At 47.5% G+C, this 14,911-nt stretch overlaps 1 protein-coding gene across 1 annotated transcript in view; it reads left to right on the top strand.

Moving 5' to 3' along the window:
- Positions 1–14,911, top strand: part of SMARCC1 (SWI/SNF related BAF chromatin remodeling complex subunit C1) — a gene marked incomplete at its 5' end in the record, with an annotated part of 84,081 nt that overhangs the window by 21,815 nt on the left and 47,355 nt on the right. Inside the window, 7 exons of the mRNA XM_079794846.1 lie at positions 1,724–1,793; positions 4,229–4,304; positions 7,294–7,419; positions 9,320–9,441; positions 11,596–11,720; positions 13,442–13,501; positions 14,446–14,483. Of these exons, the coding sequence (XP_079650972.1) occupies positions 1,724–1,793; positions 4,229–4,304; positions 7,294–7,419; positions 9,320–9,441; positions 11,596–11,720; positions 13,442–13,501; positions 14,446–14,483 (617 nt within the window). The remainder of the gene's footprint in view (positions 1–1,723; positions 1,794–4,228; positions 4,305–7,293; positions 7,420–9,319; positions 9,442–11,595; positions 11,721–13,441; positions 13,502–14,445; positions 14,484–14,911) is intronic.

The raw sequence follows: 14,911 nt of genomic DNA, 5'->3' as shown, positions 1-14,911 counted from the left end.
TGGAGAGGGTGCTGGGCAGGGGGGTGAGGTGGAGAGGGTGCTGGGAAGGGGGGTGAGGTGGAGAGGGTGCTGGGCAGGGGGGTGAGGTGGAGAGGGTGCTGGGCAGGTGGTGTGTGAGGTGGAGAGGGTGCTGGGCAGGGGGTTGAGGTGGAGAGGGTGCTGGGCAGGGGTGAGGTGGAGAGGGTGCTGGGCAGGGGGGTGAGGTGGAGAGGGTGCTGGGCAGGTGGTGTGTGAGGTGGAGAGGGTGCTGGGCAGGGGTGAGGTGGAGAGGGTGCTGGGCAGGGGTGAGGTGGAGAGGGTGCTGGGCGGGGTGGTGAGGTGGAGAGGGTGCTGGGCGGGGTGGTGAGGTGGAGAGGGTGCTGGGCAAGGGGGTGAGGTGGAGAGGGTGCTGGGCAGGGGTGAGGTGGAGAGGGTGCTGGGCAGGGGGGTGAGGTGGAGAGGGTGCTGGGCAGGGGTGAGGTGGAGAGGGCGGACAGTGCTGAGAGTTTCGGTGAAGAGAAGCGTGCAGCTGAGGCGGATCAGCACACTGAGAGGCGGCTCTGACTCGGTAGACGCTCAGCGTGGTTTGTTGAAGCGGATTGAGTTGTGGAAGGCCCGGGGGCTCCTCTTCACTGTGTCCGTGGCCGCTTTGGGGTGTCAGGTTAAGGGACGGCCTGGTTTCTTCCTTTTCCCTTTGGACGCAGTAAGGCCGCCATGGGCACGCGGGCTTCGTGGCGGCGTCCGTGCGGGGCTTGTTACGTGGAACTGGCGTGGACAGTCCACTCTGTTGAGCTGGTGTCACGTAGGTAAGTTTTGCTTTTTCCTGGGTGTCAAGAGGCTTCATGGGAAACGAGTATTAGCAGCGCGTGTTCTGAGCTGAGGTCAGGCTACCAGCGGCGCACGGCGGTAGGCGGCATGTGACTGTGGTTGACATTGCAGGAGCCATCTGACGGCACGGACGGGTGCCCGCCTTCTCCTCTGGTGAGGGCACTCGGAATCAAGAGCCGTCTGACATGGTCACTTGCTGGCAGCCTCCCTGGAGGGCTGAGCTCACAGGAGCCGCTAAAGAACAACAAAACACTGCTGTGGGTGAACGCTCGGAAGTAGCGCCATAAAGGGAATCTGAGGAAGAAGGTGCTGGTAAAACTTCCGCCAGGCGCTGAAGCCTGGCTTGCACTGGAGAGAGTGCCAGTAGCTGTTGCACAGCCTCACAGAAGGGAGGGAGGGGAGGTCCTGCCCGGAAGTGAGGCGTCAAAGGGGAGGTCCTGATGCGGTGGCCGCGGAGCAGGCAGGGGCTGGGAGGGGAGTGCTCTGTGATGGACAGTTGGTTCTGTCAAGAGGGAGGGCTCATTGGGCCTGGAATCGAGTAAGTCTGAGTGCACGGCTGAAAAACTTCCCCTTAGAAGGTGATGGTGGACAGCATTCAACTAGGAGAAGACTTTTGGGGGAGCTTCTTAGTAAACCCAAAACTTTGAGTAAAATGAAGTCTAAACAATAATCTATTCCAGTGATGGGCAACCTTTTGAGCTTGGTGTGTCAAACTTCGCCAAAAAACTGAGCATAACTTGGGTAGTGTGTCACTTTGAGGAAAAAACATTATTTCGCAAATGTTTCATCCTCGGCATGCGGCCGCAGAATTGAACCTGGGACCTTTCAGTGCTGACACGCGTGTCATAGGTTCGCCATCACTGGTCTATTCATTTCCTTGGTCAGCTTGACTGACGTGTCTTCTTTTCCCTTTCAGAGGAGTGGCTGAGACCCGTGATGAGGAAGGACAAGCAGGTGCTGGTGCACTGGGGCTCGTACCCGGACAGGTAAGCCGGCAGGGCCGAGGCCGTGCGGAGGTTTGTTGTGCGAGCCAGTCGCGCAGTTTCCCTCTATGAAGAGCGGCAACTTGGTTGATGGTTTTGGTTACTGACCTCCCTCTTAAGTCTCCCTGGCTGTGTCCTCACTTCAGTGTCGGAGCGCTGAGCTACGTGGCCTTACTTTTCTTAACAAACGGACACGTGCGCCGCGGTGCCACAGAGCGCCTCCGTGTGCTGTGAGCGGCCGGTCTACATTTGTTTGCTCCAAGGAATGATTTCCTTCCTGGCGTTTATGACGATTTTAGGGTGACCTGTTTGAGTAACGTTCTTTTACGTGCAGATACATTTCTTAAAGAAGTAAATATACCTTTAGTTGTGTCAAAATGTTAACAGTGTGTGCAGTCTTTGTACATTTGAGTTAATCAGGACCAAATCCAGTAAGCTTGCTAATCAGCCTCTTTCAAACCACAATTGACTAAGTGAACAGGTTTTTTTAAAAATAATACTTTCTATACATTTATAGTCTTGAGGCCTCGAGTAGCCCTTGGCACTATTAAAGTCTTTCAGTATTACAGGAACTATTATAGGAAATCAAGCTGTCCTTTAAAACACTTAGATGGAAACTCAGGAGTATGACAGGCATTGGAAGTAAAGGGCTGAAATACTACGTTGTCAATCATCACAGAAGACAGGTCACCTCTCTGCGGGCATTTTCTACGTATCAAATAAGATGCACTGGCTGCTCGAGTCTTGTCTTTTCAGGGGGCCTGTTAGTTCACTTACTGACGAGAGTTTGTGCCCTCGCTCCTACCTGTGCAACGTTTTCTACTCAGGACTTGTAGAGAATAGAGGTCCCCGATACTTCCTTACCATCGCCTCCCGTAGCTGGGGCGGTTCACTCCTGGCGAGGGAGCGGTTTCCCTCACCTCGTGGTGACGTGTCCTGGACGCTCGGCAGTGCTGTGAACAGGGTGGAGCGCTTGCTTGTCCAGATGCTTTGGGACTGACTGGGGAGCAGCGGCTACAGGAAGCCAGTGCTTGTTACCATACTTGGGTTCCCTTTAGTACCGCTGTTGGCCAGGGTAGTAGCACTGACCGTGCTTTAATCTGGAAGGTTCTTTTTTCTTATTTCAAAGTGGTGGAGGCACGGGGGAATGAATGACTCATCTCCGTGAATTGGACCTCGCTGGTGAGGCTTTGAGCTAAGCGGTGTGAAGATAAGGGAAGTGCTCGATGCATAAGCGGGTGGTGAGGGGCCTGCGGGAGGGCATGCAGTGGGCACCGCCTGGCATGTGTAAAGAGTGGCCCAGAGCCCCAGGAAGCGGCTCAGGTACATCGAGTGAGCGGAGAGCGCTGGAGACGAGAGCACTAGCCTCAGAGGATTTTGACTTTCATTCCGAGTTAAGTTTTGAGCAGGGGAGCAACGCGGACTGACTTGGTTTTCAGAAGAACCACTGTTTGCCGTGTGGAAGATGGCCTCTCGGGCTTTGGGCAGCAGGACCGGTGAGGCTCAGTGGCTCTGGACATGTTTTGAAGCTGAGCTGGCAGGCGTTTCTGACGGCTTGCTTATGGGACGGGTGAGGGAGGACAGGATGTCAGCCAACATCGGCCGGAGCACATGTTGGAGTCAGGAGGCATTGCATCGAGTTTTGAGTGCGTGAGGTTTGAAAGCCTTACTAGGCCTGTAGGGGGACATGTGAGTGGACAGTGGGATTCTTGAGTCCAGAACTCAGAGAAGAGGCAGCTGGAAGGTTTTAAGGGGTCAGTGTCTATTTGAAGCCGTGGGCTGCAGGAGAACACCAAGTGAAGGAGAGAGAAGAAGATGGTTGTTCGAAAACTAAAACGGGGCTGGGGCTCCCAGTATTGATGGGGTTTGGGAGAAGAGGAGAAACGCAGTAGAGACTGAGGAGAGGCTGGTGCCGAGGAATGCCATCGGGAGCACCGTCGTGGAGGCCAAGTAAGGGAAACGCTTTGAGGAGAGAGTGATGAACTTGTTGAAATCCTGTGGACAAGGCTTGAACTTGAGGTTGAGCAACGTGAAGATTACTGTAGACCCTACAGAGCAGCTTTCCTGTCAAGAGTGGTGGAGACAAAAGTGTATGATAGCCCAGACGGCGTAGCTCAGTGGTTGAGTGTCAGCCTGTGAACCAGGAGGTTACTGTTCGATTCTGGCCAAAGGCACACGCCTGGGTTGTAGGCTTGATCCCCAGTGGGGGGCGTGCAGGAGGCAGCCAATCCATGTCTCTCTCATCATAGATGCTTCTATCTCTCTCCCTTCCCCTTCTCTGAAATCAGTAATAAAAATAGATATTTTTTAAAGTGTATGATAAATTTCTAATAGTCTCCTAATAGTCTCTAAAATATATTTTTACATTTTGATCAAAGTCTTTTTAGTGAATGAATTTGGGATCTAATTAATTTCTCCTTTTCTCATTTCCTTTATAGCTATGATACTTGGGTCCATAGTAATGATGTTGATGCGGAAATTGAAGATCCACCAATTCCAGAAAAGCCGTGGAAGGTGAAAGCTTCTTTTTAAAGAAATTTATTCTTATGTGACTTCATAGCCCCTTTCAGCTGTTCTCCCCAAGGTTTTTAAGGAGACACGGAATGGTGATCTTCCTTTCTTACCATTCTTCAAGAGCTACCCGTGGCATGAAGGCCTTACTATCCAGGTCTCAGGTGCAGTGTCCGCAGTGATGTGTGAGGAGACCCAAAGCCCAGGGTTTGAGAAGCCGAGAGAGCAGTGTGAGGCGTGGCGTTGAGCATCATTGCAGGTGTCACTTAGGAAGGCTAGAAGCAGTGCCCACATAGCCTTATTACAATCGACCTCTTTTACTACTCATTTCTGTTATGATGGTGAGAGTCTATGCATCAGCTTGTGTATTTCTCAGCTTTCAATGTGGAAATAATTTGGAAAGTTGTAAGAGTAATAAAAAGGTATTACTTTATAGTTTTCTTCCAGAGTTCCCTGTTGTTAATTATTTCAGGAAATTCTTAAAACAATATTATTACCTTACACAGGGCCCATATTCCATTTCCTCCAATTGTCCCAGTGACATAGTAAGTTTTGTACTGAGTTTTCCCCTGGCGCATTAGCAATTCCTGCCTGACTCAGTCAGTCTGATTGGCGCCTCTCCAGCCGTCCATTCTGCATGTGGAGTTGGCATCCCTCTTCCTCCCACGTGTGTTCATAGGGTCCCTATGCACTTGTGGAGCCGTGGCGGGCCTGTCCTGCTCCACTCCAATGAATTGTCTGAACTTTGGCTGATGGGAACGTGTAGGCTGCCTCGTGTGACCTTTGGGCATGATTTGATGCCTGCTGGCATCCTCCCTACCTCCTGGGACAAAAAGATGCTCCCCACGCGCTTGGTCACTTTTGTGTCCCAGCCCTGGAGCCAGCATTTCAGCAGAGAGTCTGGCCCCTCCCAGGAGCAGGGGCAGCGAGCCATGATTTTTATTGACCCTTTTATATAGCTCTAGAGGCCCAAGGCACAAAATCCGTGCCAGGGGCTCGGCCCTCGCAGCCCGGCTTCGTCCCAAAGGTCATCTGGACTGTCGTTCTGCTGTTCATCAGTTCGGTCAATTTGCATATTACACTTATTATTATAGACGGTGAGCACCTCAATTGAATCAAAATAGTAGATATTAGGTCTGGTTCAACCAATTTTAATGGTGTGATCTTCAGAAAGACATGGCCTTTGAGCTTCAGATTTCATATAAGGAAATGGGATTAACAAAAACTAGTCCGTTTTTTAAAAAGTGTTTGTTTGGAATAATGTCACACAGAAAAGTTGCAAGAATAAGAATAGTACATGGCATACCTTTATCCAGATTTGCCTAAAGTTAACATTTTATTCCCCTTTTGAATTTTCATGTATAATCTGTGTGTGTGTGTGTGTGTGTGTGTGTGTGTGTGTGTGTGTTTTTCCTTGAACTGTTTAAGATAAAAATGCGTACATGATGGGCTTTTACTCCAAAATATAAATGTGTGTTTCCTAAGAATAAGGAATTCTTACATAGTTGTATAGTACGGGTTTTTAGTACATTTAACTTTATTAAATTTAACATTAACACATGCTTTAAGCTACTATCTGCATTCCAGTTTTGCCATTTGACTCGATATTTTTATAGCAGTTTTTTCTCTTTAGTACAGAATCCTGTCTAATATCAGGTATTGGATTCCTATGCCATGTCTTTAATGTTCTTTAACTTTTTTTTTTTATTACTGTTCACAGTATTTCTTAATTGTTTGTTTATCAAGAGAAACTATTCCTTAGCCCAAATATTCATGTTTCATAGTTCAGGAACTCAGGTCAGTGACAAACTTCCGTGGAATTCAGCCCAAAGAAATGCTTTGCATTCCACGATCACTTTGCACTCTGAGACCCCAGCCTTCCTCCTCCCCGCAGCGTCCTTCATGGAATTATAACTTGTGTAGAAACCTGCACGGGCCTTCTTGGTGGGTCAGCCACACCCAGCTGCTAGGACGCTGCCAGCCCCAGGACACAGTGATGGCTCCCCAAGCGAAGCCTCAGACTCAGGGTCAGAGCCACCTGAGGCTCTGTCAGTCCTGGAGGCATGGCACTGCTTCCCTGTAACACCAGCGCCTTCCTGACGGGGCCCCGGGCCTGATGCCCTTGAACGGCTGACAGCACCACAGCCTCTTAGGATGTGTTCTCATTTCAAAAGAGTGTTCCTCGTTTGGAATTTCTGCTCTTTTCTCATGGGTAATTCAGCTTATGCCCAGACAGAACTGCGGGGTGAGGTCGTGGCTTTCTCTGCACGTGATTCCCCCACGTGCAGCCTGGAGGCGGTCTGTCTGTGAGGGTTCTTAGACCAGGCAGACATCCTGCTTCTCATGAAAATCCCTCAGCCGCCCCGTTAGCATCCACCCCCAACTCCTGCTGACCCATCTCTTTGGTGATTGCACTGCAGTGATGTCCACGCCAGCCCTCCCTCTGCACTGCCAGCAGGCTTTCAGCGTCCTTCCTTTCTCCTCATTGTATTTTGAAAGAAGATGACATGATGAGCTCTGAGTTATCAAACCCTCAGTGTACACAAAGCCAGTGGTGCTTTCTTCCTCTTGTTTATTTGGGGAAAGACATGGAATAAAATGGTAAAGTGGCCACTCGCGTGTCACTGTTCATCTTTTATAAAAAACATTTTTATTGATTCCAGAGAGGGAGGCAGAGATATGAAGAGAATCATTGTTTGGCTGCCTCCTACATGCCCCTGACTGGGGATTGAGCCTGCAACCCGGGCATGTACCCTGACCAGGAATCAAAGAGTGATCTCCTGGTTCATAGATCCATGTTCAACCACTGAGCCACACTGGCCAGGCTGTCATTGTCTTATGTTTTAAGTTTGTAATGTGCAGTTGAGGATTTGGGGATAATAAATCAGCTTCTTTTCTGTTAAGTACTTTTAAAGCCTCTTTCCTTTTTAATACTTTTAGATTCGAGTGATTTTATTATTTATGTAGGTATTCTGCTTTAATGTGGTTTTAGGTTCATGCAAAATGGATTTTGGACACCGATGTGTTCAATGAATGGATGAATGAGGAGGACTATGAGGTGGATGAGAACAGGAAGCCCGTGAGTTTCCGACAGCGAATTTCCACAAAGAATGAAGAGGTATTTGGTTCGGCACCATTTTACTCCACTAGGTGTTTCTTCTTTCTTGGCCTGAACGTTCTCAGATATTCACGGACAAACGGTCACATGAAACCCAGGCGCATCAGCCATCGAGTACATATCATAGGAAAGGGACTACCGTCTCAGGAGCTGGCACCTCCAAGGAGGGCCGTGCAAATCTCGGGGTCACTGAGATGAGAAGTGGCCGTGCGGTATGACAGCGGTCAGCTGACTACGTTCTCTAGAGCTGGGTTTTCGTTGTGACGTACCAAATACATCCCGGCGTAATTTAACTGCGCTGTTGGTTTCCCAAGGGAAGACTCACTTAGTTCTGCTGTTTCGAATGGCTTTACTCACATGCAGGGGGTCGTACAGAGCATCGGCCTTCGAGGTCTCGGGACAGTTGAGTCCTTTTTGAGGTGAGAAGACTTGCTACTTACCGCTCTGGGCATTTCACAAGCCCACCCCTTAAATACGTGCCCGTGTTCCTTCCAGGCCCCCCAGAAAGCCCTGAGCTGAGAAGGCAGCGGCCATGTGTCTGGGCTGGGTTGTGTGGCAGCCTTAGGCCGAGACCTGCGATTCCAGAGTCCTTTTCAGGGGGGACAGTCAAATTTGGGGGTTTGCTTTTTATTTTATTTTTTTAAATCTTTGAGACAAATACACCTTTAACCATTCACTTAGAAAGTGCAGGTCTTCCGTACTATTTTCAGCCTGTGTTTTTCTTCTCTGTCACATGGTGTGTTCCTTGTTTTTAAGAATATTTTAAAACTAGGTCTTTTTTATATTGTTTCAATTTTAGTTTGTTCCTGTTTGCTTTAGAATATCACTTTAAATTTTTTTATTTTGGCCTCCTTTAATATGTTTACATATTTGTTTTCCCTTAATGCATTTCAAACCGAATCTTTGTGTCATCAGGAATATTCTAATTTCCATATCACATTATTGACCTGGCCTGTCCTATCCACCCCTGTATAGATTTAGATGGGTAGTTTACTTATTCACTTATCTTTAGGGGGGATTATGTAAAATTGATCTAATATGCCTTTAAAAAATTGAAGGTCAGATTTACATACTAATCAAAGGCGTGGGCAGTTTAGGTTTTCTTCCAGACTTCTCTTGTGAGCTCTGACGGTGCTCAGGTCCCACCTGAGGTTGTGGAGCTGCTGAAAGGAAACCTGGGTGCAAGGGGTGTGAGGGGCCGAGGAGATGGAAGTTTAATTGATATTTTAGCTCTGCTTTTTTGGGAGCGAGGGACACCTCAGGTCCAGTTCTTTGGGTCCTTTCGGGGTTTCTTTATTGCGGCCTGTCTCGTTAGATTGGCAGTGAGCGTCTGCAGGTCAGCTTCTGTGTATGGATCTGTGCCCTGCGCTCTGATGACCTCACCTGTTAGCTGGGATAGTTGTTCTGTGGATTCCTGAGGTTTAATGCCACCTGCAAGTTGGGATAGTTTTATAGGTTGACTTTGCCATCTTATTTCACATCTTTTGTATCAAAGTTATCTATTGTTTTTATTTTCTGGTGAATTAGGAGTAGTTTCTGGCACATTTCCCCAAGCTTATTCAGCCTGTCTTTGTATTTTATTAATAACACGTTTTATATTTTTCTAATTATTGGACATGTTTTTCCAACCTGGAAGCCCGGCTGTGAGCAGGGGTAGTTCTCGCCATAGGCTTGGGCCGCTCTGGTCTGTAGCGTGGCGGGGTCCTGGAGCTAGTGCTGGGTTTCACCTGACGCGGGGAGTCTCGTGACTGCTGTGGCCAGGGGCTTGTAGTGTGGCCTCGTTTGCTCTGAGCGCGTGTGCTGGCTACTGTCTGTGAAAAGGTACTTTGGGGCAAGGGCTTGTAGAAACGGAGGAGTCGGCCAGGCTGGCTGATACTCCTCTCCATTTGCCTCTTCCTAGCCAGTCCGAAGTCCCGAGAGGAGAGACAGGAAAGCATCAGCTAGTGCCCGGAAGAGGAAGCACTCGCCTTCCCCGCCACCCCCCACGCCCACAGAGTCCCGGAAGAAGAGTGGGAAGAAAGGGTAAGCACCGCAGCCTGGGCCGCGCATCCGGGCAGACTCCCGAGGGCTCTCTCGGGTGCCCTGCACAGCCAAGTTGTGTGAACACAGTCTTTCTTCCGCATCTAAGCATATTGAGAATGGTTGCTAAAGGGTTTAGGACATTATATTCATCATCGTTAATGTCAGTGTCTCTCTGATTTTGTCACCTGTCCCATTTGTGATCAAAATGACTCCTACAGGTTATGAACCTGTGAATTACGTCCTTGTATAGTGCATGGCCTAAAGTAGATACTTAATAAATGGCAGAGAATACTTAATACTTCCAATAGTTAGCTCAAAGTATCTTGATAACATTTATAAATAACACTCATGAACCAGCTACAGTCATAAAAATGATTTTACTATTTTCTCAAGCTGCATGTATAAATATATTGTGAAGACCTTATCAAGGACATGGAAGACCCAATGTGGACCCAAGTGAATACCGTGAAAGTAGATTTTTCTTCAGGTATTATTGAGGGTAACCTTATTTCTTAAGTATCGGATCTGAATCTTGATGTTCAGACATTTCGGACCCACCTGAGATCCTGCGAGGGAAGCCTGGCGTCCGTGTGCTGCTCTCCAATGGGGCTGAGCGGGGGTCCGGGCACCCGTGAGCACTGAGCCGAAGCGCGGCCGCCTAGGGCTCACGGTGGTGCGTTCGGCCTCTCCTTTGAGTGCAGAACCCACCACATGGAGCTCCCTGAAAAGAATGTTGTGTGTCCTTCAGTTGCCAGCTCTGTCTTCTAGTGAACGGGCCTTGGCTCACTGAAGTTTCCCCTCAGGATCCTGTATTTAACCAAAATCTGTTTTCTGAATGTTTGTTTTATTCATCTTCCCTGCATCTTTTCTTCCCTTTTTGCATATTTAATCTCCCCACCACCTTTAGGTTCATAGGCCTTTTAAAAATTGTCATGTAATTTTTTAAAAAATATATTTTATTGATTTTTCACAGAGAGGAAGGGAGAGGGACAGAGAGTTAGAAACATCGATGAGAGAGAGACATCGACCAGCTGCCTCCTGCACACCCCCCACCAGGGGATGTGCCTGCAACCAATGTACATGCCCTTGACCGGAATCGAACCTGGGACCTTCCAGTCCGCAGGCCGACGCTCTATCCACTGAGCCAAACCAGTTTCGGCTGTCATGTAATTTTTGTTTGAAAATTTTAACCTGTATCCCTCAGTCCAACCCAGCGGTCGCCAGCCGGTGGCCCGCGGATCACTGGTGGTCCGTGAGTCCGAAGGTTGGCGACCACTGGTCTCACCGATAGCGACATGCTGCCCCTCTTAGAAGGGAAGGTGAGGCCTCAGGCTGGTCCGTCCTGTGTCTCCATCCTCACTCCCCAGTCCCTCCTGTGCAAGTTATTTTCTTTTCCCATCTTTGTGCCTTTACTCATCATCCTGAAACGTTGCCTGCTTCTTCGTGAATTGTCACTGTTGAGCTGCGCTGAGCTGTCGCCTGCGATCTGGACTGTTTCTCCGAGCTTTATTTCTTGGTGCCTTTATTCCTTTCTCTTACGGCATGCGTCACGTTTGTGCGTTAGGTAATGATTTCTGTTCCGTATCCCCTTTAATTCCTCAGGGTAAGGAATCATTCCATTCTTGTTTGACCTTCAACATGCATTCTGGCATGTGTTAGTTTTAACAATAAGTATTTATTTGATTGAATTGGTGAAAGAGCAATGACAGTTTTTACAAAAAGCATGAGTACCAGGTTAGTACCATCCTAAGTGATTCTGCTTTGTACCTCCTGGTATTTGAATGATATAAACAGCGAGAAAATACAGTGTTTTATATCTCTGACCAAACATCTTATGTAAGTGATTGTTTATGACCTGAGCAAATACGTGTTGTCACATTTCCATAGCAGATGTTCTTTCTTACACTAGCTTAAGCCTCTTTTAGGGTGTGGTCTGCAATTTGTATAGTAGGATTTAGTGTCTGTTTTTATGCCTAGTGACTATATTTTCCTTTCGGCTGTACTTTGGGGGATGTATCTAATTTGATTTCACTTGTCTTTTAAGGTGGTTCTGGACATCGATTCTAATTACAGTGAAGGTGAAGCCTTTGAGATTGCTTGCTATAAGTAGCTACAATGGCCTTGTTTATTTTTCATATGCTCTGTCTGCTTTAGCCAAGCGAGTCTCTATGGGAAGCGCAGGAGTCAGAAAGAGGAAGAGGAACAGGAAGACCTCACCAAGGACATGGAGGACCCCACGCCTGTGCCCAATGTCGAGGAAGTGGTGCTCCCCAAAAACGGTGTGTGCTCTGCTGCGGGCCTGAGGCACCCGCAATGCCACGGGCTGCCTTCTGCCTGTGCCCCCCCCGCCTCTCAGCCTTCAGGGACGACTAGACCCCCTTTAATGTCCGTACTGAGGCAGTTCCTCTTTCCCCGTCTTTTGGTGCTTCTTGTTTATTGAGAATATACACTGACCAAAATGTTGTCTAAATTTAGTGATATTTTAAAACTCATGTTTTAAAAATCCCAACAGAATCAGTATGGAAGAAGAAAAGTGGAGTGTGTGTCCTCGTGCCAGTTACGGGCCGAGGCTGCGGCATGCCCTCTCGCTGCCTGTGGGTCTGGAGATTGTCCCCTCCCTCCTGCTCACGTGTCTCTCCGTGTGCTCTGAAGCTCTGCTCTGAAGGGCGCACACGGTTAGGGTGATCCTGTCCTCCCGATGGCTGGACTCTTCCTTCCAGCACCTAGACATTCCCCTGAAAAGAACCCCAGTACCTATTGGGGTCCAAATTACCCCTCCCCCACCCTGCAACCACTGCTATTCTTTGTCTCCAGATTTTCTATTCTCTATTTGCTTTCTATCTAAATTTGTTGTCATTTCTTATAGGTATTAAATGTATCCTTAATTTATCAACTATATTTAGAATCACTATTGTCTAGTTGAGAGGAATGTGTGAAATTTACCATAATATAACTTATGCCCTTTCCTGTCTTTTGTAACGGAAAATGCAGTCACCTGTAATATGTTACATGCATTTCTAAAATCATCACATTGTATGAAATGGGGCTCTACAAACCTCGCAGAGGTCACGTGGGAGATCATCCTCATAAAAGTCATCAGATTCATTTGAGATAAAAGTGCTGGGAAGGTGCTGGTAGTCCTTGCAGATCCCTAAACTACCTTTTATAGTAATAAAAGCGTAATATGCTAATTAGACCAGACAGCCCAACGACCTTCCAGATGTCCTTCCGGACAAAGCTAGGGCTGTGAGGGCCGAGCCCCTGCACGAATTCCGTGCCTCGAGCCTCTGGTAAAGCTATAATGATCAATATAGTGTGGTTGGACACAGGAATGGCTGGATGCATCAGTGGAATTGAATGGCCAGCTCAAATGTAGGCCCATGTACATGCACTCATTAACATGCGTGACGACACGGAGAAAGGAATGTTGATGATAGGATAGTGGAACACTCAAGATCAGGTTTCAGTCAGTACAGGGCTAGTTACTTTGTCATCTACGCACAGACACACTGGATCTATTGAGAATGGAAGGGACGTAATGTAACTGGGAGTTCTTACCTGGAAGTGTCACACAGGTACACAGTCCCAGGAGAAAGGTAGAGAGCTAAGGACAGTCTGAGTACCGTTCATAGAGGATTTGTACGTCCTCAGGATATGTCTCAGAGTCCCCTAGGTGTATAAAAGGTACCATTTCTCCCTCAGGTTTTCTAAACGAAGGGCACAAAAACGTGAATGAACAAAGACAAGAAACTAACAACATGCTTCTTTTAGGAAAGGGGTTAAAAGCTTCTTTTTCTGTTTTGCTCTATTTGTTTACTTTTATGATGAATTACAAATGTAGTGTCATCACGTGGGCTGCTTCTCGGGGTTGTGGTTGGATGGTGAGGGCTGAGTGATGGGGCAGTTGCAGGGAGATTCGTGTGTTTTTAAATCTATTCCGTTTTTCTCTTAAAAACAAGTAGAACTTTCCCCCTAAAACAATGCTTTTTTTTCCTTCTAGTAAATCCAAAGAAAGATAGCGAGAATACGCCTGTTAAAGGAGGAACTGTAGCTGATCTAGGTAAAAAAAACAAAACCTGCCCAATCTGTGGTGTTTTCTGTCTTAATGTCAGCTCCTCGGATGTCTGTCTTTATTGGGAGAGGTTGCTTTCAGTTGCAATACGTTCCAACAGATACTGATTGCCGATCCCTGGAGCAGCATGGTGGTTTGGTTTGCTACCAGACCAGGAACGTGGATGTTCTGTGATCCATTCTTTTCAGTCTTTAATCCTGATATTATGTTCTGATATTATACATAAATCAGAATTTCTGAGTTTTAAAGAAATTGTTGGTAGTTAAATTACTCGCAATGCCTTAGTCACTGCTAACGGTGATCATAATTAAAAAGAAAACAAAATGTTACCGAAACTTAACGTAACGTTTGTGCCAGAATCTCTCCCCTTTATCACACTGGCACTTCCCTTCCCCAGTGGAATTGCGCGTGGGTTTGCTCCCGTGCTTCTGTGAGCACACTGAGGGCCTGCATCCCCTCTCCTCAGAAGGTACCGACCCTCTTAGGGACTTGGTCTGTGGGGAGTGAGCGTAACCACTTTCTTCACTCCTCATTCCTTACTCACTGCCTCCCGGATCCGGACCGCCATTGCTTACTTCACAGCCTCAGGAGGAAAGAGCCTAGTCAAGCCCCTGTCCTATTAAGTAAGATCATGACCAGCAGTAATTAATTATGAATTCCCTCGTGTTGGAAATTTTTAATTGTTTATGCCAGTGGTTGGCAAACTGTGGCTCGCGAGCCGCAGTTTGCCGACCACTGGTTTATGCTTTGGATTTCTCCTCACCTCTGTGGTTCTGTGTACAATCCCCACTCGCTGAATGGTTTGAGGCGGGTTTGCTTTAGTTCTCCGTTCTCTCTTCTTTGTCCAGTGTCAGTTACTGAAACCTGAACTTTGCAAGAAGTGCAAGCAGCTTTGCCTGCTCTGTAAGTAAGGGTGTGTTTTGGTTTTACAGATGAGCAGGACGAAGAAGCAGTCACAACAGGAGGAAAGGTAACGTTCCGCTAGGTCCTTAGAAATACTCTGTTTTGAGGCCCTTATGATTTTAAATGTCTTCTTTAACAAATCCCCCCAAATAATTTGTGCTTCTTGACCCCCAAAGTTTTACCAAAAGGAAATTTCCATCTTCTCAGCAGTGTGCCTGGGGAAGCAATGATTTTGAAATTACTGTTAGAAAAACCAGGTGTTTAGGTGGAATCACTAGCAGAGCCTCCATAATTTATTTCTGATACAAATCAGGGAGCTTTTAGTGGGAGTGACTGAGAGTGTAGGCCCTCTACCTGGGCCCTGGAGTTATATATATATATATTTTTTAAATAAACTTTACTTATTTTTTACAGAGAGGAAGAGAGAGGGATAGAGAGTTAGAAACATCGATGAGAGAGAAACATCGCTCAGCTGCCTCCTGCACAACCCCTACT

Source organism: Cnephaeus nilssonii (genome assembly GCF_951640355.1).
Source record: "Cnephaeus nilssonii genome assembly, chromosome: 17".
NCBI classification, from domain to species: Eukaryota; Metazoa; Chordata; class Mammalia; order Chiroptera; family Vespertilionidae; genus Cnephaeus; species Cnephaeus nilssonii.
The sequence above is the reverse complement of the archived record's forward strand: the minus strand, read 5'-3'. Positions and strand labels throughout refer to the sequence as shown.